The sequence below is a fragment of the Odontesthes bonariensis genome, chromosome 3, assembly GCF_027942865.1.
Source record: "Odontesthes bonariensis isolate fOdoBon6 chromosome 3, fOdoBon6.hap1, whole genome shotgun sequence".
Classification (NCBI taxonomy): Eukaryota; Metazoa; Chordata; class Actinopteri; order Atheriniformes; family Atherinopsidae; genus Odontesthes; species Odontesthes bonariensis.
Genome location: NC_134508.1, coordinates 1,380,897 through 1,403,443, shown reverse-complemented (window position 1 = coordinate 1,403,443; position 22,547 = coordinate 1,380,897). Strand labels below are relative to the sequence as shown.

General features: G+C 42.4%; 1 protein-coding gene across 1 annotated transcript in view; it reads left to right on the top strand.

Annotated features, from left to right (window-relative positions):
* The window catches only part of stab1 (stabilin 1), a 175,137-nt gene that overhangs the window by 85,040 nt on the left and 67,550 nt on the right, over window positions 1–22,547 (top strand). The window contains exons 31-38 of the mRNA XM_075460052.1: window positions 1,942–2,019; window positions 2,215–2,316; window positions 2,407–2,511; window positions 6,154–6,288; window positions 11,547–11,675; window positions 13,356–13,409; window positions 16,394–16,507; window positions 20,243–20,438. Coding sequence (XP_075316167.1) covers window positions 1,942–2,019; window positions 2,215–2,316; window positions 2,407–2,511; window positions 6,154–6,288; window positions 11,547–11,675; window positions 13,356–13,409; window positions 16,394–16,507; window positions 20,243–20,438 — 913 coding nt within the window. The remainder of the gene's footprint in view (window positions 1–1,941; window positions 2,020–2,214; window positions 2,317–2,406; window positions 2,512–6,153; window positions 6,289–11,546; window positions 11,676–13,355; window positions 13,410–16,393; window positions 16,508–20,242; window positions 20,439–22,547) is intronic.

Genomic DNA, 22,547 nt, shown 5'->3' with positions numbered 1-22,547 from the left:
GATGGCTTTGGGCTTGGGGTTGGGTTAGCTAGCTGCATTTGGGCTTGGGGTTGGGTTAGCTAGCTGCATTTGGGCTTGGGGTTGGGTTAGCTAGCTGCGCTTGGGGTTGGGTTAGCTAGCTGCATTTGGGCCTGGGGTTGGGTTAGCTAGATGGCTTTGGGCTTGGGGTTGGGTTAGCTAGCTGCATTTGGGCTTGGGGTTGGGTTAGCTAGCTGTATTTGGGCTTGGGGTTGGGTTAGCTAGCTGCATTTGGGCTTGGGGTTGGGTTAGCAGCTGCCTTTGGGTTTGGGTTAGCTAGCTGCATTTGGGCCTGGGGTTGGGTTAGCTAGATGGCTTTGGGCTTGGGGTTGGGTTAGCTAGCTGCATTTGGGCTTGGGGTTGGGTTAGCTAGCTGCATTTGGGCTTGGGGTTGGGCTAGCTAGCTGCATTTGGGCTTGGGGTTGGGTTAGCAGCTGCCTTTGGGTTTGGGTTAGCTAGCTGCATTTGGGCTTGGGGTTGGGTTAGCTAGCTGCATTTGGGCTTGGGGTTGGGTTAACTAGCTGCATTTGAGCTTGGGGTTGGGTTAGCTAGCTGCATTTGGGCTTGGGGTTGGGTTAGCTAGCTGCAGAAGCAACAAGTGCTTCATATTTGCATGGGTTGATGTAAGGTGCTTCATAAGATTTGAGTTACTTGAGGCAGACGTGGATAAAGTTTTTTTCCCTGGGCATAGCGTGCATGTTACATACACATTCTTGCCTTTTATCTCCACGAGTGAGAAGTAGTGCCGGTACTTCCAGTTAGAGAACGCTACCTGTGAACTTCCCTGGCTCGTTAATAAAGACTGCGTTAATAAAAACGTCACTAAGGTAAAGGTGTTCTGTAAGAGTGACCTCTGGTCCACCCTGCAGCGTGGGAACATAAGAAGGGATGTTGCCTTGATGTGAACTGCGCTGAGTCTTCAGCATCAGCCGCTAACGAAGCACACAGCTGATGCAGAGATGAACACATCACCCGTGTGAGACCACAGCGAGCAGTTTAAAGCGGAGACAACTCCACCTGATGCAGGTTGGACACGGTTACAGTGTGGAAGATTATTTCCTCAAAGTGTGAAAGAAAGTTCTGATCCAGTGTGAGTTCGCTCATCACATTTTCTCCAACATGAAAGTGTAGCATCATCAAATCTAAAGCTCACTTTGTTTGGGTTATCCGCGCTGGCTGGAGACTCTGTGAGGTAAAACAAGCGCTCCCACGAGGAGACGGTGATGTCAGCGTCATATCTGTCTGCGGGGGGGTGTACACAGAATTATCAACAGAAATATATGAGGATGAGTGTTTCATGGGGGGTTGAGAGTTCAGAGGCCTGATGCTCCTCCTCAGCCTCTGATGTGCACGAGTAAATCTTCCTCCCGTCTTTTCACGAGTCGTTCTAAAGTGGTTGAGCTGCGTTAAGGAGCTTCCCTGTGAGCTGATAGGGAAACGGAATCAAAGGGAAAAGAGGGGGGAAAGGATGGGAGGCAGTACAGAGCGATAAAATGTTAGAACTGAAGAAACATTCCTCCACAGAGGCCTTGGTTTCCAACCCGTTTATGCATGACAGTCGGGCTTCGGAGGCAGATAAAATGGTTTTCCATCTCACTCCTCCTTCTTCTAACCCCAAGATAACAAAGTTCTGCTTTTGAAGAAACCCAACAGCACCAAGTGGCGTCGTCTCTCTTTCCGTAGCTACATTTGAACATTTGTTTGATTCCAAACAGGTTTTCACCTCCCAAAATGTTTTTCTTTGACATCTTAAATGATTTAAAGCAGATTTATCTTCGTGTTTAATTTACAGAATAGTGAACACCTTTCTCAGCTCGACCCTGAACTGCTTCCCGGTCTGTACTCAGTGTTATGAACTGTAATGTAAAGTGTATTTATCGATAAATAACTCAAACTCACACGTATTTCTTTGTTCTGTTCCAGGTGGTTAAAATTGGAAACGCCTCCATCGTCTCTCCCAACCTGCCGGCCATCAACGGTTACATCCACATCATAAACCAGGTACCGGTCCATCTTTATATCGCTTGTTGCCGTGGATACCGTCGGCTGTTTACAGGCATTTATCTTTCAGTGAAAACATTCTGTGTCTGTGAGCTGAAATGTCTGAAATATTCACCCTAAATAAAAAAGAATGCCTTTTAAATTGGATCATTTTTGAGTCAGATTGTTTTCCATCCTTCGTGTGTTGTGGATCAGGTTCTGACTCCATCTGCCTCAGAGCTGCCACCAGAACCTCCAACTCTGATGGCCTTTCTGAACTCCTCGTCCGACTTCACTCTGTTCAGACACTTCGCTCTGGTAACAAACCCGGCTGAACACTTTGCTGCATTCTGCGTGTTTCTGTGTGTGTTTGGAGCTAATCTTTTCATTCTTATCGCGTATCTGTAGATGTACAATCTGACAGAGCAGCTGAGTAGTTTGGATTTCACCGTCCTGCTGCCGACGGACGAAGCCATCAGAAAACACCTCAGCAGGACCAACTCCTCTCTGCTGGTAGGTCCACGGTTTCAGGATGTGTTCGTTGGCCCTGAGCGGTAAAACATGGCTGCTGCCGCCACTCATGGAGCTGGGAATCATCTCAGATTAAAGGCTGGCTCCAAAGAATCTGTGGACCACATGCACAAACCAAACATCTGGCCAAAAATGATGTCATTGCTGGTAAAAAAAAATCACAAAGCAAAGCCTGAAAACCACATAAAGCTGAGGCCTGGGTGCACGTTAAAGTTGGATTTATCAGTGAAGTCCCAGATCAGCGTTCTGGTTGGATACTGACTCAGGATTATAAAGGCAGGTTACAGGTGGGATTTAAGTTGAGTAATGATTAACAGGGCTGGGCAACCATTAAAATGTTTAATCTAATTAATCGCATGATTTCCCTGATTAATCACGATTAATCTCATTTGTACGCAGAATCCAAAAATGAATCCAAAAGTAGCGTATAGCTTTTAGCATTTAGCTTTATTTTAAATGTGCTGCCATATGAATGAAAGTGCCATAACATTTGTTGTGCAAACACACTTTTAACATCAGCATCTTTCTGTAGTTTTTATGTAGAAGCCTCGCTCCACTGTCTGTTTCCTTGAATGACTTGCTGCTATCAGTTGTGTGTTTTGCCTTTAAGTGATATTTTAGACTGGAACTACTACGCTGAGAAGACAATTCAACTTGGCAGAGTTTACAGATGACTTTGGTTCTGTCGACTCCGCCGTCTGGAAGAACTTTAACATGAAAATGGCCGAGTAAAAGTTCCGTACCCTTCTCCATGTTTGGTGGATCCGCCGATTAGTTTCTTTTCCGGTTCCACAGCAGACAGCAGCAGACTTTTACAAAATAAAAGCCTGTGAGCGACAGACTTTTACAAAATAAAAGCCTGTGAGCAACAGACTTTTACAAAATAAAAGCCTGTGAGCAACAGACTTTTACAAAATAAAAGCCTGTGAGCAGCAGACTTTTACAAAATAAAAGCCTGTGAGCAGCAGACTTTTACAAAATAAAAGCCTGTGAGCAACAGACTTTTACAAAATAAAAGCCTGTGAGCAACAGACTTTTACAAAATAAAAGCCTGTGAGCAACAGACTTTTACAATAATAAAATAAATAATAAAACAGGGGTGGTCTGTGGTGTAGTGGGTTGAGCAGGCGCCCCATGTACAGAGGCTATAGTCCTCCTTTTTTTAAAAATAAATAAATAAAACCTGCGTTAATGCGCGATAAAATATTTATCGCCGTTAAATAATTAACAAGTTAACGCGATAATAACGAGTTAACTCGCCCAGCCCTAAATAATTAAGAACACATTTGGAACTTGTTGCTCAGATCACAGACCTGTTTTTGTCCCTCTCGGGTCATCTGACTAACATCCGACCAATCAGAGCGCCGTCACACGTGTTTCTTCCAGATGCTAAATCGTTGATCCCGTGTTTGGTTTGTCGTTATATTCTAGGATAATTATTTTCAATCAGAACTCTAACGTGTCGCTGTTTCTGAGTCTGGATCCTCTCTGTGAAGTCTGTAGCATAGAAATGGATAGTAGAATGGCCAATGAGCCTCTGGGCATGCGTCAGAACCGCCGCCATCTTGGTACATGGTTCCAATCCTAGCATGCTAGTCAATCGTCATTAACAGCATTCTGCACACCTCGGCTGTTGTACAATTTACGTTAACATCTCGCATTAAAAGTGGGTTTCATGTGGTATATAATTTTGGCGTGTTTGTTTATTGTTGAACTGGCCCTTCAGGAAATAGTTTAAGTGGCTAAAACACGGTAAGAATAACTTTAAAGTTAGCATAGGCATGCTAGTTGCAACAGTGCTTGTTGCAGCACTTCAATAACAACATTCCGTACACCTCCGTTGTTGATCACTTTACTTAAACATCTCCCATTAAAAATGATTTTCATGTGGTAGCATGTTGGTGTGTTTGTTTATGGTTGAACGGGCCCTTCAGGTAAGAGTTCACGTGACTTAAAACACGATAACGGGCCCTCCAAGAAAGCATTTAAGTGGTAAGGATCTTGTTTGAGTGAAGTGCCCGATTTGTGACAGAACAGCTGACTCGCGTATGTTTTTTTTTTTTTTTTACACCGTAGTTTGTGAATAAATATCCGTGGAGCTATTCTGTAAGCTGAGTTTTGCACTAGAAGGGTAACGTTTCGGCCAGTGTACGAAACATTGTTTAAATAAATTCAGCATTGGACAAGAGTGTGAGGTATCTTCCAAAAGACTGCACAGTAACATTTTAGGCTTAACCAAGCTGATTTGTCATTTTAGGAGTTCGTATGAATGAAAGAAAAGGTAATCAGGCCTACGTTATGAGCAGAAATATAGGCTATGTTGACCAACATTGGCTTATATATCATTTTACCCATGTAAATGCTTAACATTTGTAATGAACGAGGATAAAAAAAACACCGGCTGTCAAATATGTCAATTTACGCCGATTTAGTTCCGTATGTCGGCTTAGTTCCGGTTGATGTTCATTCATTTCAATGCAGCGCTCGGCGGCGCTAGACATGTTCCAAGATGGCGGTCTGTTGACGCCACCGTTCCCAAGGCCGTTGCGTTCATTGGCCATTCTACTCTCTATTTCTATGAGTCTGTAGAAAGAAACCGGACTTCTTCCTGAGTCTGTTGGCGCGGTCCATGGCCCAACAGGTTCCCCTTTCAGGTGTTTTCTGTTTTCCAGCCAGTCCAAGAGTCTGTGCCATTACACCAGCTGCCTTTTTACCCCCCGAGTGTAAAAACATGGATGTAAGCAGGTGGAACATTTGACAACAGCACAAGCATCCCCTCTTTTCTTAACTCATTGGCTGCCGGCCATTTTCAGTGCAGAGACCCATACTGCCAAGTGTTTTACAGTATTTTGACTGATTTTCCAAGACCCACAGAAAAGTGTGTCTTATGACTATGTACACACCGAAATTACCAAACGACAGAGTAGACTCTCTTCTTTCATCAGGAAAAAAAAGTTTGTTTCTACCATTTTCAGTCCTTTAGTAAACAAACTTTTTTTTTTCATTTGAAGAGGTTTTTAAGCTAATTTCAAGATCACTTTTATCTCAAAAGTCCTAAATATCACATTTTATTTCAAGAAATCTTGACAAGCCGATTTTCACTAGTTCCATTGGCAGATTTTTTTGCTTATTTCAAGCAAAAAGTGTCTTTTAACGTCTGTACGAAGGGGGAGAAAATAGGGCCAAGAGATTGTGAGCTCTGACTTTTTCCTGGAGAACCATTTTGTGATGCAAATGTATTACTCTGTTGAACGCATATTGTTCTGAGAAGCAAAATGCTTTATTTTTTAAACCCCAGCCAACTAGCCGGACTACCTTCATCAACACCAAAACGAGGCTGGAACTCTGCTCACAGGACGCAGCAGGGGGGAAGAAGATGTTCAGAAATGATGCTGCTGATATGGGATGTTACACAGCTTCATGTCAGAAGAGGCGAACTGTCCCTTTAAATATGACTTTGTAGAAGCTTAAAGGGCTTTTTTTTATCATTTTGATTGAATAAGTGTCCATTTAAGTTGTCTGATGAATGAAACATCCTGTAATGAACCTGTAAAGCTGCTGTGATGGATAAAAACACATCACACCAGGACCTGTGATCATCAGGAGTTTCCTCTGTGTCTCCAGGACTCGGACGTGTTTCAGTACCACGTGATTCCCAAAGTGCTTCTATCCCCGGACAAACTGGATGACGGCATGATGAAAAGCACTCTGCTGGGCACCGAATACGAGGTCCAGTTCCACCTAAATGACAAGAACCAGGTAACAATGACAAGAACCGGGTAACAATGACAAGAACAATGACAAGAACCGGGTAACAATGACAAGAACAATGACAAGAACTGGGTAACAATGACAAGAACAATGACAAGAACAATGACAAGAACCGGGTAACGATGACAAGAACAATGACAAGAACCGGGTAACAATGACAAGAACTGGGTAACAATGACAAGAACAATGACAAGAACCGGGTAACGATGTCAAGAACCGGGTAACAATGACAAGAACAATGACAAGAACCGGGTAACAATGACAAGAACAATGACAAGAACCGGGTAACAATGACAAGAACAATGACAAGAACCGGGTAACAATGACAAGAACAATGACAAGAACCGGGTAACAATGACAAGAACAATGACAAGAACCGGGTAACGATGACAAGAACAATGACAAGAACCGGGTAACGATGACAAGAACAATGACAAGAACCGGGGAACAATGACAAGAACAATGACAAGAACAATGACAAGAACCGGGTAACGATGACAAGAACAATGACAAGAACCGGGGAACAATGACAAGAACCGGGTAACAATGACAAGAACAATGACAAGAACAATGACAAGAACAATGACAAGAACAATGACAAGAACCGGGTAACAATGACAAGAACCGGGTAACGATGACAAGAACAATGACAAGAACCGGGGAACAATGACAAGAACCGGGTAACAATGACAAGAACCGGGTAACGATGACAAGAACAATGACAAGAACCGGGGAACAATGACAAGAACCGGGTAACGATGACAAGAACAATGACAAGAACCGGGTAACGATGACAAGAACAATGACAAGAACCGGGGAACAATGACAAGAACCGGGTAACAATGACAAGAACAATGACAAGAACCGGGTAACGATGACAAGAACAATGACAAGAACCGGGTAACAATGACAAGAACCGGGTAACGATGACAAGAACAATGACAAGAACCGGGGAACAATGACAAGAACAATGACAAGAACCGGGTAACTGACAAGAACAATGACAAGAACCGGGGAACAATGACAAGAACCGGGTAACAATGACAAGAACAATGACAAGAACCGGGTAACAATGACAAGAACAATGACAAGAACCGGGTAACAATGACAAGAACCGGGTAACGATGACAAGAACCGGGTAACAATGACAAGAACCGGGTAACGATGACAAGAACCGGGTAACGATGACAAGAACCGGGGAACAATGACAAGAACAATGACAAGAACCGGGGAACAATGACAAGAACCGGGTAACAATGACAAGAACAATGAGAAGAACCGGGTAACAATGACAAGAACAATGACAAGAACCGGGTAACAATGACAAGAACAATGACAAGAACCGGGTAACGATGACAAGAACCGGGTAACGATGACAAGAACCGGGGAACAATGACAAGAACCGGGTAACAATGACAAGAACCGGGTAACGATGACAAGAACAATGACAAGAACCGGGGAACAATGACAAGAACCGGGTAACGATGACAAGAACAATGACAAGAACCGGGGAACAATGACAAGAACCGGGTAACAATGACAAGAACAATGACAAGAACCGGGTAACGATGACAAGAACAATGACAAGAACCGGGGAACAATGACAAGAACCGGGTAACAATGACAAGAACAATGACAAGAACCGGGTAACGATGACAAGAACAATGACAAGAACCGGGTAACGATGACAAGAACAATGACAAGAACCGGGGAACAATGACAAGAACCGGGTAACGATGACAAGAACAATGACAAGAACCGGGGAACAATGACAAGAACCGGGGAACAATGACAAGAACAATGACAAGAACCGGGGAACAATGACAAGAACAATGACAAGAACCGGGTAACAATGACAAGAACCGGGTAACGATGACAAGAACCGGGTAACGATGACAAGAACCGGGTAACAATGACAAGAACCGGGTAACGATGACAAGAACCGGGTAACGATGACAAGAACCGGGTAACGATGACAAGAACCGGGTAACGATGACAAGAACAATGACAAGAACCGGGTAACAATGACAAGAACCGGGTAACGATGACAAGAACCGGGTAACGATGACAAGAACCGGGTAACGATGACAAGAACAATGACAAGAACCGGGTAACAATGACAAGAACCGGGTAACAATGACAAGAACAATGACAAGAACCGGGTAACAATGACAAGAACCGGGTAACAATGACAAGAACAATGACAAGAACCGGGTAACAATGACAAGAACAATGACAAGAACCGGGTAACAATGACAAGAACAATGACAAGAACCGGGGAACAATGACAAGAACCGGGTAACGATGACAAGAACAATGACAAGAACCGGGTAACGATGACAAGAACAATGACAAGAACCGGGGAACAATGACAAGAACCGGGTAACAATGACAAGAACAATGACAAGAACCGGGTAACGATGACAAGAACAATGACAAGAACCGGGTAACAATGACAAGAACCGGGTAACGATGACAAGAACAATGACAAGAACCGGGGAACAATGACAAGAACAATGACAAGAACCGGGTAACAATGACAAGAACAATGACAAGAACCGGGGAACAATGACAAGAACCGGGTAACAATGACAAGAACAATGACAAGAACCGGGTAACAATGACAAGAACAATGACAAGAACCGGGTAACAATGACAAGAACCGGGTAACGATGACAAGAACCGGGTAACGATGACAAGAACCGGGTAACAATGACAAGAACAATGACAAGAACAATGACAAGAACAATGACAAGAACCGGGGAACAATGACAAGAACCGGGTAACAATGACAAGAACAATGACAAGAACCGGGTAACGATGACAAGAACAATGACAAGAACCGGGGAACAATGACAAGAACCGGGTAACAATGACAAGAACAATGACAAGAACCGGGTAACGATGACAAGAACAATGACAAGAACCGGGGAACAATGACAAGAACCGGGTAACGATGACAAGAACAATGACAAGAACCGGGGAACAATGACAAGAACCGGGGAACAATGACAAGAACAATGACAAGAACCGGGGAACAATGACAAGAACCGGGTAACAATGACAAGAACAATGACAAGAACCGGGTAACAATGACAAGAACCGGGTAACGATGACAAGAACCGGGTAACGATGACAAGAACCGGGTAACAATGACAAGAACCGGGTAACGATGACAAGAACCGGGTAACAATGACAAGAACCGGGTAACGATGACAAGAACCGGGTAACGATGACGAGAACCGGGTAACAATGACAAGAACAATGACAAGAACCGGGTAACAATGACAAGAACAATGACAAGAACCGGGTAACAATGACAAGAACCGGGTAACAATGACAAGAACAATGACAAGAACCGGGTAACAATGACAAGAACAATGACAAGAACCGGGTAACAATGACAAGAACAATGACAAGAACCGGGTAACAATGACAAGAACCGGGTAACAATGACAAGAACAATGACAAGAACCGGGTAACAATGACAAGAACAATGACAAGAACAATGACAAGAACCGGGTAACAATGACAAGAACAATGACAAGAACCAGGTAACAATGACAAGAACAATGACAAGAACCGGGTAACAATGACAAGAACAATGACAAGAACAATGACAAGAACAATGACAAGAACCGGGTAACAATGACAAGAACAATGACAAGAACCGGGTAACAATGACAAGAACCGGGTAACAATGACAAGAACAATGACAAGAACCGGGTAACAATGACAAGAATAATGACAAGAACCGGGTAACAATGACAAGAACAATGACAAGAACCGGGTAACGATGACAAGAACCGGGTAACAATGACAAGAACAATGACAAGAACCGGGTAACAATGACAAGAACCGGGTAACAATGACAAGAACAATGACAAGAACCGGGTAACAATGACAAGAACAATGACAAGAACCGGGTAACAATGACAAGAACAATGACAAGAACAATGACAAGAACCGGGTAACAATGACAAGAACCGGGTAACAATGACAAGAACAATGACAAGAACCGGGTAACAATGACAAGAACAATGACAAGAACCGGGTAACAATGACAAGAATAATGACAAGAACCGGGTAACAATGACAAGAACAATGACAAGAACCGGGTAACAATGACAAGAACCGGGTAACAATGACAAGAACAATGACAAGAACCGGGCGATGTGAAGAGTTTTCTTAGTGTGTCGTCCTAAATCAGTGGTACTCACTATTTTTTTCCACAAGAGCCACATTGGCAGCAAAATCAAGGTTAGAGCCACTTTTACCACAACACTAAAGTCCCCTTTTGCAAATATGCATTTCTACATATAAAACATCCCACAAAAAGAGAAACAACACAGCCAATACATTTTCAATTCAGACCACATTTACCTTAATACTGGGATGAGCGGCAGCTGGCGTGCATGTGCTCGACTTTCTTCATGTTGTATTTGTAGTTTGTTGTTGTAATCATAGTGAGACATTCAGGATGAGCATGGTTTCTGTGCTGGTTTTTGTGCTGGTTTTTGCCCTTTTTTAATTAAATTAATTGGCTAAAGGAGCTAGCGTGCACTGGCTAAAGGAGCTAGCGTGCACTGGCTAAAGGAGCTAGCGTGCTCTGGCTAAAGGAGCTAGCGTGCACTGGCTAAAGGAGCTAGCGTGCTCTGGCTAAAGGAGCTAGCGTGCTCTGGCTAAAGGAGCTAGCGTGCACTGGCTAAAGGAGCTAGCGTGCTCTGGCTAAAGGAGCTAGCGTGCTCTGGCTAAAGGAGCTAGCGTGCTCTGGCTAAAGGAGCTAGCGTGCTCTGGCTAAAGGAGCTAGCATGCTCTGCGGTCAAGTGTGACGGTGGTTTAAGCGGGCTGCGTTGCCAGGTTTAACAGAGCCCCCTTTAGGAAACACCAATTTAATAAAAATACTTAATACTACAAAAACTCAAACTTAATAAAAATATTAAATACTGTGCAGTATTCGCTGTATGTTATTTGAAAAAAAGTATTGTTAGCATATTGTTATAAGCTACTATGCGAGTGCGAGCCGCCAGTTAAAGCTTGAGGAGCCGCACATTGAGTATCTCTGTATCTCTGGTCTAAATGAAGGCAGGAGACGGTGATGGGATCTAAAAATGCTTTGAATGATTCATAACATGATTTTTATTACAGATTGAAACTTGATGAGCTTCAGCCCGTTCTGTTGTTGTTGTAGAAGAAGAATGTTTGAGACTTTATCAGCCCGCAGTGACCCGTTTCTCCTCCTGCAGACGGTTGTGAACAACGTTCCTCTCGACGGCGCGTTCACTGAGACGCAGTACGGCGTCATCATGGTGCTGCCGCAGGTCCTCCAAGTCCGGCGCAACAGATGCAGAAAACCGGTCTACCTGCATGTTGATGTAAGGACAAAGGAAACCAAGGAAGGAAGGAAGGAAACAAGAAAGATTAACTGTCATGAGAGAAAGTGCAGCCTCAATTATAAGGTTTTAAACACCAAGATGGGTCATAGAACTTAGTAAATCCAAACTAAGTGAACCCCTGATCCAGCAGCTGGTAGCAGCAGTGAGTGAGAAACTAAGTGAACCCCTGATCCAGCAGCTGGTAGCAGCAGTGAGAGAGAAACTAAGTGAACCTCTGATCCAGCAGCTGGTAGCAGCAGTGAGTGAGAAACTAAGTGAACCCCTGATCCAGCAGCTGGTAGCAGCAGTGAGTGAGAAACTAAGTGAACCCCTGATCCAGCAGCTGGTAGCAGCAGTGTGTGAGAAACTAAGTGAACCCCTGATCCAGCAGCTGGTAGCAGCAGTGAGAAACTAAGTGAACCCCTGATCCAGCAGCTGGTAGCAGCAGTGAGTGAGAAACTAAGTGAACCCCTGATCCAGCAGCTGGTAGCAGCAGTGAGTGAGAAACTAAGTGAACCCCTGATCCAGCAGCTGGTAGCAGCAGTGAATGAGAAACTTAAGCTGGGCATACACTGTGCGATTTTTTTTCAATTGCGTGATTCAGCTGCTGCTCATACTGTACAAGTGAATCGCAAGGGATAAAACGTCACAGCTCACGATTCCTGTTCTCACACTGTACGACCCGATGGTCTGATGCGATCTGGCTGCTCACACTACACGACACGTCGGACTCGGTCGCCGCCATGCTGTTCTGTTGTCTTCTTCTTCTTCTGTTGACATTTTTCTCTTCCGTGCCTATGTTTGCGCATGCGTAGTGTGACAGGATGAGGTCAATCGGCTGGTCCAGCTGCTTCAACTGTGCGAGAGCCTCACGAGGGGCGACCAGGATTTCAAACAAGTTTGATTTTCATCCGATCGATCGGGAGGTGGTCGGGAGGGCTTAATCGTTTGTCGTTACCCCATGTATACTACACGATGCGAGACGCACGATTGAGCCAAAACTCGGCCCGATCTCCAAAATAGTCGCACGAGTGAAAATCTTGTCGACATCGGGCCAAAAATCGCACAGTGTATGCCCAGCTTAAGTGAACCCCTGATCCAGCAGCTGGTAGCAGCAGTGAGAAACTAAGTGAACCACTGATCCAGCAGCTGGTAGCAGCAGTGTTTGAGAAATTAAGTGAACCCCTGATCCAGGCCCGCAGAGTCTGAGATGTAGCTCTTGGGGTTTTTGACCTTTAACCTTTAACAAGCTGACTGAGGCCCGCAGAGTCTGAGATGTAGCTCTTGGGGTTTCTGACCTTTAACCTTTAACAAGCTGACTGAGGCCCGCAGAGTCTGAGATGTAGCTCTTGGGGTTTCTGACCTTTAACCTTTAACATGCTGACTGAGGCCCGCAGAGTCTGAGATGTAGCTCTTGGGGTGCTCACACTGACTGATGATCAGTTAATCAGAGCATTGATCAGCATCTCCTCTGGGTTCCTGTGGAGGCAGGAAGGGTTCAGTCTTCTTTAGTAAGCCGAGTTATTTTGTGTTTAGTGAAACATGAAAATCAGACGTGTCTCTTCTTCACCTCCAACACGACCTGAGCTGCACCCTAAAGAGACAAAATAAGCTCAAATAAAGCCGAATGTTTGGATGTTTGCTGCTTTAATTCCAGCCTGTTTCTCTCTGTACGTCCAGGGTCGCTGCGCAGACTGTACTGGACCTCCTCGCTGCCTGTTCGGCTACAGACCAGTAAGAGAATAAAATAACACCTTTGCAGCATCAACGAAATGTTTATGGCTTCAAAAACGATCTCAGGTGGATTGATTTTAGGTATTTTTAAAAGAAGGGCTGAGAAAAGTGTTGCAGGTGTGCCCTTATTATCTTCTTTTAGTTGTTTTTAGAGTCAAAGTTCTGTTTTACTTCCAGCTTTGAAGCCAGATTTCCATTTTTGATTTCCATTTGTTGGATGTGACTGCACATGTTGGCTTCTCCTAAGAGTTCTGTGGTGAAAATAAGACGTTTTTAATTCTTGTTCTCACAATTTCCTTTCACCCTACATAGATTAGATTAGATTAGATCAGGGATGGGCAACTGGCCGTCCTCATTCAGTACGGCCCGCAAATAGATCAATAATAATTTAATATTTAAAAAAACAATAAAAACTTGTAATTATACTGTTGACCGATAGAGGGCGCGCCATACGCAAACAGTCGCGGGGCCCGGGCCGCTCTCCGCAACAGCGAATAGGAAAGTCCAGAGCCATGGCCACTAGCAGCGGCGAAAAGAGAAAACTTGACCGAGAAAATCACATTTTTCAGCCAAAATGGGAAGAAGAGTACCTCTTCAGTTTTGTTCTTTGTTATGAAGGAGTTCAAATTCCTTTTTGCACTTTTTTCTAAGCAAATGTTTTGTCTTTGTTGCTTATTAAGGACGTGTTAAAATGCATTTATATGCAGAAAATAGTTGTATATGTTGGTGCAATAAACACACAGATATAAATTCATATAAAATGTGTTCTTATTGAGAATCATTTGTAGCATCTTTCATATCCAATTATTGGAAGTGCGCGGTCATGTGGCCCTCCAATGATAGTGCTGAAAAAATGTTGGCCCTCTTTATCATGGAAGTTGCCCATCCCTGGATTAGATTAGATTAAATCAGGGGTCTTCAACGTTTTACAGGCCAGGGACCCCCAAACTGATGGAGAGTTGGAGCAGGGACCCCCCTACTATTTCTATGGCATACAATTGTGTTTTATATTTAACGGGGCCTAGTGCCGTGTATAAACATAGCTACTCTGTTATTGTACATTCAATACTAAGCTATTCAAATAATACACAGGTTAATATATTCATGTTTTTATTTTAAACATGTGCAAGGTACAGGGTGGCCGTGCCACTGCCTTTTATAAACATACAACACTGAGCTATTCAAATAATCCACAGATTTTAACTTTAAACATGCATGTAGATGGGACAATGAATCCCCAAACCATCTGTGGATGGCACACGTTTGCACACAATTTGTGAGAAAAAACTGTTTGAAATTTTTATTTATTTATTTATTTATTTTTTAAATGTTAAAAATCGTCTAATCAACCAAAGATTTGGCGACCCCCCCTGCAGTACCTCCGCGGACCCCCTGTTGAAGACCTCTGGATTAGATTATACTTTATTTATCCCACAACGGGGAAGTTCACATGAAAAATAAATTTAAAGAAAGAGAAAAAGCAAGCACTAAAAAGTAAAGTGACCGAAAAGTAAAGTGACCTCGTATAAATAATATTGCACATTATGAAGTTGAAATGAATAAAATATAAGAGAAAAATCTCTCTGAGTGGTGGATTATCATGGAAAGGCAACAACATGATCAGTGTTGAAAAGTCTGACAGCTGCCGGGATGAAAGACCTGCAGAAACCTCTCCTTCCTGCACCGTGGATGTAAAACCTTCCATAACTAACCTCAAACCACAGATATGGATAAAAAAATTTAAAAAAAAAGGTTGTTTTTCCTGTTTCCCAGAAGGTTGGATTGGAAACGACTTTGCTTTTTTTATTTTTATTTTGAGTAACTGTACAGTCACGTGACTAATTAGCATATTCCCAAATTTGATCAAATATCTCAGATACTTTCAGACATAGATATGTATAGAATGGCTAGATGTCTCGTCCGCGTTGCTAGGCAACGGAGTGGAACGTCCGCAGATGGCGGCCATCTTACCACAGGCAGCTCTCTTGTTGTGTTGATGGTGAAACATTCAAACATTCGAGACGTAACTTGCTTAATTCTCAAACATTTAGGTTATTATAAACATCAAAGTAGTAAGCTAATTATCACACTACAGACGAAGTCCATATTTATTTATTTAAATAAAAACGTAAATATTTCACGTTTATTTGCCCCATGACTCAGCTTTATTTATCCCTTGGGATGACTCCCTCAGGGAAATTCAAGTCCCCAGTAGCTCCAAACACACACATAGGATCTCTATAAATCTAAAATACAGTATAATATAGAATAATTAATATAATATATCATTAATATATAATTAATATAGAATAATCTAAAACAAAGTGTGAAAAAGAATATAGGCTATACAAGATATACAAAGTAAAGAGAGTTAAATAAAATAAGTTATAGCACTATGGTTGAGTTATTGCCCACATTGCACTACACTTGTGTTAATTACACATTGCATGCACATAGTCTGACCATAAATAGAAAAGATATTGCACAGTAGTGACGTGAATTATTGCACAGATGACCGAATAAATAAAATATGGCACAGGGTCTTTTAGTATGTAAAATAGTGTAAAATGGTGGAGATTTCTGCGAGATAAGAGTAATAGCGTCAGAGCAGATCACTTAGCGTAACTATGGTTACCTCAGGTTTGACTGTCTCCCGGACATCTCACCCTGTGGTAAGATGGCCGACTTGTGCGGACGTTCTAAACTCAGACGTGACACATCGAGCCATTCTTTTACACATCTATGCTTTCAGAGATTAAGTCAATTCTCCATTTTTCTCGTGTGGATGTCCACCACAGTTGTTGTTGTTTTGTTCCTCGGGGTTTGTTTCCAGCGTATACCACCGGCTACAGCCCAGTTTATTCACCTAAAACCCATCCAGGGAAATATCTGTCTGATTCCAGTTTGTGTTTTTTCAGCTTTGCTCCGTCGGTGAATGAAAGCCGGTGTCGTGTTACAGCTGTCCGTTTGGGTTGTGTCTGCAGGTCAAAGAGCAGTTTGCTGCCAACATGAAGCCCAACTGTAACTACAGGAAGCGGATCGGAATCAGGAAGAAGTCTGTGCGAGGCTGCGTCATCAAATGTCTTCGGTTAACCACGGTCAGCCTACGCTTTTACCGTTTTATGAGTCTTACAATGTAACTGCTGCAAAGACCTCCAGTTCACCTCAGAGCTTCATCACTTAACTAATGAGTTTAGTTATAGATGACAAAGAAGAAAATATTATTGTTGCCCATAAATATTTTGGTAGTGACATAATTTTCTTAGGGCTCGGCGAGTTAACTCGTTAATTATTTAACGCCGACAAATATTTTATCGCGCATTAACGCAGGTTTTATTTAATTTATTTTATTATTTTAAAAGTCTGTTGCTCACAGGCTTTTATTTTGTAAAAGTCTGTTGCTCACAGGCTTTTATTCTGTAAAAGTCTGTTGCTCACAGGCTTTTATTTTGTAAAAGTCTGTTGCTCACAGGCTTTTATTCTGTAAAAGTCTGTTGCTCACAGGCTTTTATTTTGTAAAAGTCTGCTGCTCACAGGCTTTTATTCTGTAAAAGTCTGCTGCTCACAGGCTTTTATTTTGTAAAAGTCTGCTGCTGTCTGCTGTGGAACAGGAAAAGAAAGTAATCGGCGGATCCACCAAACATGGAGAAGGGTACGGAACTTTTACTCGGCCATTTTCATTTTAAAGTTCTTCCAGACGGCGGAGTCGACAGAACCAAAGTCATCTGTAAACTCTGCCAAGTTGAATTGTCTTCTCAGCGTAGTAGTTCCAGTCTAAAATATCACTTAAAGGCAAAACACACAACTGATAGCAGCAAGTCATTCAAGGAAACAGACAGTGGAGCGAGGCTTCTACATAAAAACTACAGAAAGATGCTGATGTTAAAAGTGTGTTTGCACAACAAATGTTATGGCACTTTCATTCATATGGCAGCACATTTAAAATAAAGCTAAATGCTAAAAGCTATGCGGTACTTTTGGATTCATTTTTGGATTCTGCGTACAAATGCGATTAATCGTGATTAATCAGGGAAATCATGTGATTAATTAGATTAAACATTTTAATCGTTGCCCAGCCCTAAATCTTCTTAATCCTCGTAAAATACTCCATTAGTGAGCAGTTAATCCTTCATTTTAATGTCCCACAAAAGGTTTTTACGGCACTTCTCGCTGCTTTTTGTGTGTGTCGACCTTCAGCTTACTCCTCTGAACGTTTCCCACCGTGTAAAGGATCGTAATCTCCTCGCAGAAAAGATGTTCACCGTAACGCTCACTGTACGATGTGATCGATCCGTCTCTGCGAAATCTGAAATTCTCACTTTGACACATGCGCCGATGATCCAGAGGGACGAGGTGACGGTGCAGCCGTCTGAAGCATCTGTTCCAGATCTGTTCAGAATATTTTTCATGCCAAGAGCTCCAGGAAAATATCCAGAAGCTCGAACTAACTGCGAATATTTACCACGAGTGAGCCAGAGGGTCCGGTCCTGTCGTCGCTCTGTGAAAAGGGGGATTCACGGGGGGGTTAAATGAAGGTGTTTGGAATAAGACGACCACTCAGCTGTGATGAGGATCTGCAGCTCTGAAACTACAAAAGTTCAATAAATAATCCACAAAACATCGCTTTAGGTACTTCGTCTGCTGCAATCTTATCATGTTGTTACAAGAAAGTTATTTCAAATAAATCAGAATGCCTTTATGTCATTATATGTGGTATAATGAAATTCAAAGCCACCAAAAACAGTGCAAAGAGTGCAAATATAAAAAATATTAAAAAATATATATAAGTAATGTAAAAAAAAGGGAGGATGTAAGGTGCACAGTTTATTACGGTAATAAAATAAATAGAATCAAATATGGTGTTAGTGGTAACATATAAGATAAAATTAATCATTTTAGAGATGGAAATAAGATATTAATCTCACGCTCTTCCTCATATTTACGCATCACTGTTGGTGCGACTGGATGAAAATAAACGAGCGTCGCTGTAAAAGTTGCAGCCGCAAGGAATTGTGGGACAGAATTGTCTCGTTTTTCTGCTAAACGAGATGATTAGGGAAGCACTGGAGCTCCTGGCTGGCTGCTGCTCGGATACTTCCAGCTCATTTCACTCAGGCTACGTGCCCACGACAGCAGTAACGACAGATAAACGCAGAACATTTCCACAGATGTGCCCATCTTTCACACGGCGACGGCGTTTTTAGGAGTTCAAAACGGAGAAAACGCAAACGCCCTCCAGAGTGGAGATCTTGAACACGATCCAACCTCTCGTCGCCGTAGGAACAGTTGAAAACGCAGAAGTGCGTTTTTTGCACACGTTAAGTGGGTAGTTCTCCATGAACGACTCCCATATCTCACTATATTTATTTTGAACACTCTCCCAGTCCACATTATCCACTGCCTTCCTGGCTTTGTAGTTCAGTGTCGTGTTCAGGAGCAACTGGACCTCATCATCTGTCCAAACAAAGTTTGAAGGCGTACTGTTGGTGCCGCCGCACTTCAACATTTTCTTCCAACTGACGCGGAGGAAGTAGCCACAAAACAGGCATTTCTCATATTTATCAATATATAACAATATAACTCATATAACAATACCAAAGGTATTGTTGCTACTGCCACCTACGTCCGGGGCGTGCATACTACATCGGCAAACTGCGAGTTTTATACGTTTTCCCTGTTCCCATGGATAGACAGATATCCACCCCAAGCGCTCGTGAGAACGCAGATAAATTGTGGAGGAAAAAAACGGACATCTGCGTTTCTGCTTCAGAGCGTTGTCGTGGGCACGTAGCCTCAGTAAGGACGCAGCTTTTTCTTTTGGGTGCATTTCAGTGCAATCTGTTGGTTTCCTTAGCTGGGAAGTTGTTTTTGAATTGGCTCCATATGAATGAACTGGATTATTTTATAAATAATGATGATTACAATTAATTTAATTCCAATTGGCTTGAATTGGACTTTATTATTATTATTATTATTTATCTTATTATTTAAGTGCCTTGAGATGACATTTGTTGTATTTGGCGCTATATAAATAAAAATGAATTGAATTATCAAATCAAATCAACTTTATTTGTAGCACATTTCATGTACAAACATTTCAAAGTGCTTCACATAAAATAAAAGCATTGCAGCAGGGAGTGGAAGAAGCATTAAAACACTAATTATGATGAACACAGTAAAAGATTTAAACACAAAGATGGTGAAAAAGAAGCCTCGCCTGCCGTTCTGTAAAGAAAACGTCTCCGCGGTGAACTTCTTGCACCACGTCCTGCCTTCTGCTTTTCTATGCATGAAATCTGCACGATATCTTTGAACTTATCTGGACTGTTGCTTGTTTTTAAATTCATTTAAATGATTTTATTTGTTTCTCTTTATATTCTTTTATGTATTTTTAATGCTTCTTCCACTCCCTGCTGCAATGCTTTTATTTTATGTGAAGCACTTTGAACTGTTTGTACATGAAATGTGCTATATAAATAAATTTGATTAGATTCTGGTTGCTGTAGAGACGGATGCTGTGGAAGCAAAGCTTCAGCAGAAAGTCACTTTAATGAGACGGATGCTCGTGATAAAGAAACGTCTTTTATTATTAACGCAGAGCCCAGAGGAGTCAACACATATAAACAGATATAAATAAATCTCATATTTTATGGATGCGTGTCAGAATTAAAGAGTTACTCGTGTCTTCGGGGCAGAATGTGGTCTCTTCTCCATCCTTTCTGTCGCCATGGCGCCTCCTCTCTGGACCAGCTAACAGATACAGACTAACGATGTCCGACTTTAAGGCCTAAAAACACTAAATCAGACGCTCGGTTCGGATGTTTGTGCCGCAGGATCACTCCTGCTGCCCCGGTTACTACGGCCACGAGTGCTTCAAATGCCCCGGGGACGTCGGCAACTGGTGCTCCAATCACGGGGTGTGTGAGGACGGTAACCACGGCAACGGAGACTGCCGTTGCTACGAGGGTTTCCATGGCACCAACTGTGAGAACTGTGAGCCGGGACGCTACGGAGTCAACTGCTCCTCCAGTGAGCAACACACACACACACGCACACGCACACACGCACACACACACACGCACATAGATACACACACGCACATAGATACACACACACTCATAGATACACACACACACACTCATAGATACACACACACACACACACACACACACACACACACACACCTGAACACCTGAACACACACACACCTGAACACACACACCTGAACACACACACACACACACACACACACACACACACACACACACCTGAACACGCACACACACACACACACACACACCTGAACACCTGAACACACACACACACACCTGAACACGCACACACACACACACACACACACACACACACCTGAACACACACACACACACACACACCTGAACACGCACACACGCACACACACACACACACCTGAACACACACACACACACACACACACACACCTGAACACACACACACACACACACACCTGAACACGCACACACACACACGCACATAGATACACACACACACACTCATAGATACACACACACACACACACACACACCTGAACACGCACACACACACACACACACACGCACATAGATACACACACACACACTCATAGATACACACACACACACACACACACCTGAACACGCACGCACACACACACACTCATAGATACACACACACACACTCATAGATACACACACACACACACACACACACCTGAACACGACACACACACACACAGTCTTTTCTGTCCACCATGTTTTTTTCTGCCACAAGGGGGCGATAATAGACCAACAACACTACGGCTCTATATATAGATACAGTTACTCTTTTGACCCCAGAGCACATAACATAAGCTTCAGCTAACAAAGTAATGTGGGAACAATAATGTTCATCTTTCAGAAAGGAACAGCAATAACTCCTTAGAAGCTGGTGTACGTCACCTTCATTAGCTAAGCTGTTAGCGTTCAGGCTAAGCTGTTAGCGTTAGCTGCTGCTAAAGGAACAGCAATAACCCCTTAGAAGCTGGTGTACGTCACCTTCATTAGCTAAGCTGTTAGCGTTCAGGCTAAGCTGTTAGCGTTAGCTGCTGCTAAAGGAACAGCAATAACCCCTTAGAAGCTGGTGTACGTCACCTTCATTAGCTAAGCTGTTAGCGTTCAGGCTAAGATGTTAGCGTTAGCTGCTGCTAAAGGAGAAAATAAATGGATGTGAGTGGGCGGGGCTTGATAGAGGAGGCGGAGTCAACTTAAGGAGTGGCGTACTTTAGAAATGAAAATCAGAACGGCTCGTTAAATGAGTAACTTTAAAACAAAGGGGAACTAAAGAACATACCAGGAGTTTTACACTAACAGCATCTGTTTTATGCTCCAAAGGACAGAAAGAGGGGATTTTTCCATATTCGGTCACCTTTAAGCGATTTTAGACTTAACCCTCATCCCTGATTTGAAACACAACTTCATTTCTTAACTTCATTTTTTGTCCCCTTTTTAAAACAACTTAAAAACATCATGTTAATATTTTTATCCACTTTTTTTTTCATAGATCTTTTATTCTATCTTTTCTATATTTTTTTATATTATCTTTTATACCAAGTTTTCAATTATTTTAAAAAATGTAACCCTCTAAAAACTGGTTTATATGATATAAATCGCCATCCGGAACTCCGATACACTCCCCTCATTCATAAGCCAGCTCAAAACCCACCTGTTCAAAATCACCTACAACACCTGATAAAATGTTCCTCTCCCCCGCCATGGTCTGGGATATGTCAATGATCAGCAACAACATTCATTTTTGGATATATATATATATATATATATTTTGCTTTGTCTGATTTAAAGAAAAAAAAAACAACAACATAAAAAAAATCCTTAATTTCTTTAAAACGACCTAAAAACATCATAAATTAATATTTTTTTCCACCTTTTTTTCCCCCATAAATCTTTTATTCCACTTCATTTCTGATCATAAACACCAAGTTTCAATTATTTTCAAAAATGTAACCCTTTAAATACTGGTTTATATGATGTAAACTCCAATTTCTGTTAAAAAACACACAAAAACTGCTATATTTTCAATATATGCAGTGCAAAGTGAAATATTCTATGGGGGATTATTAGGTCT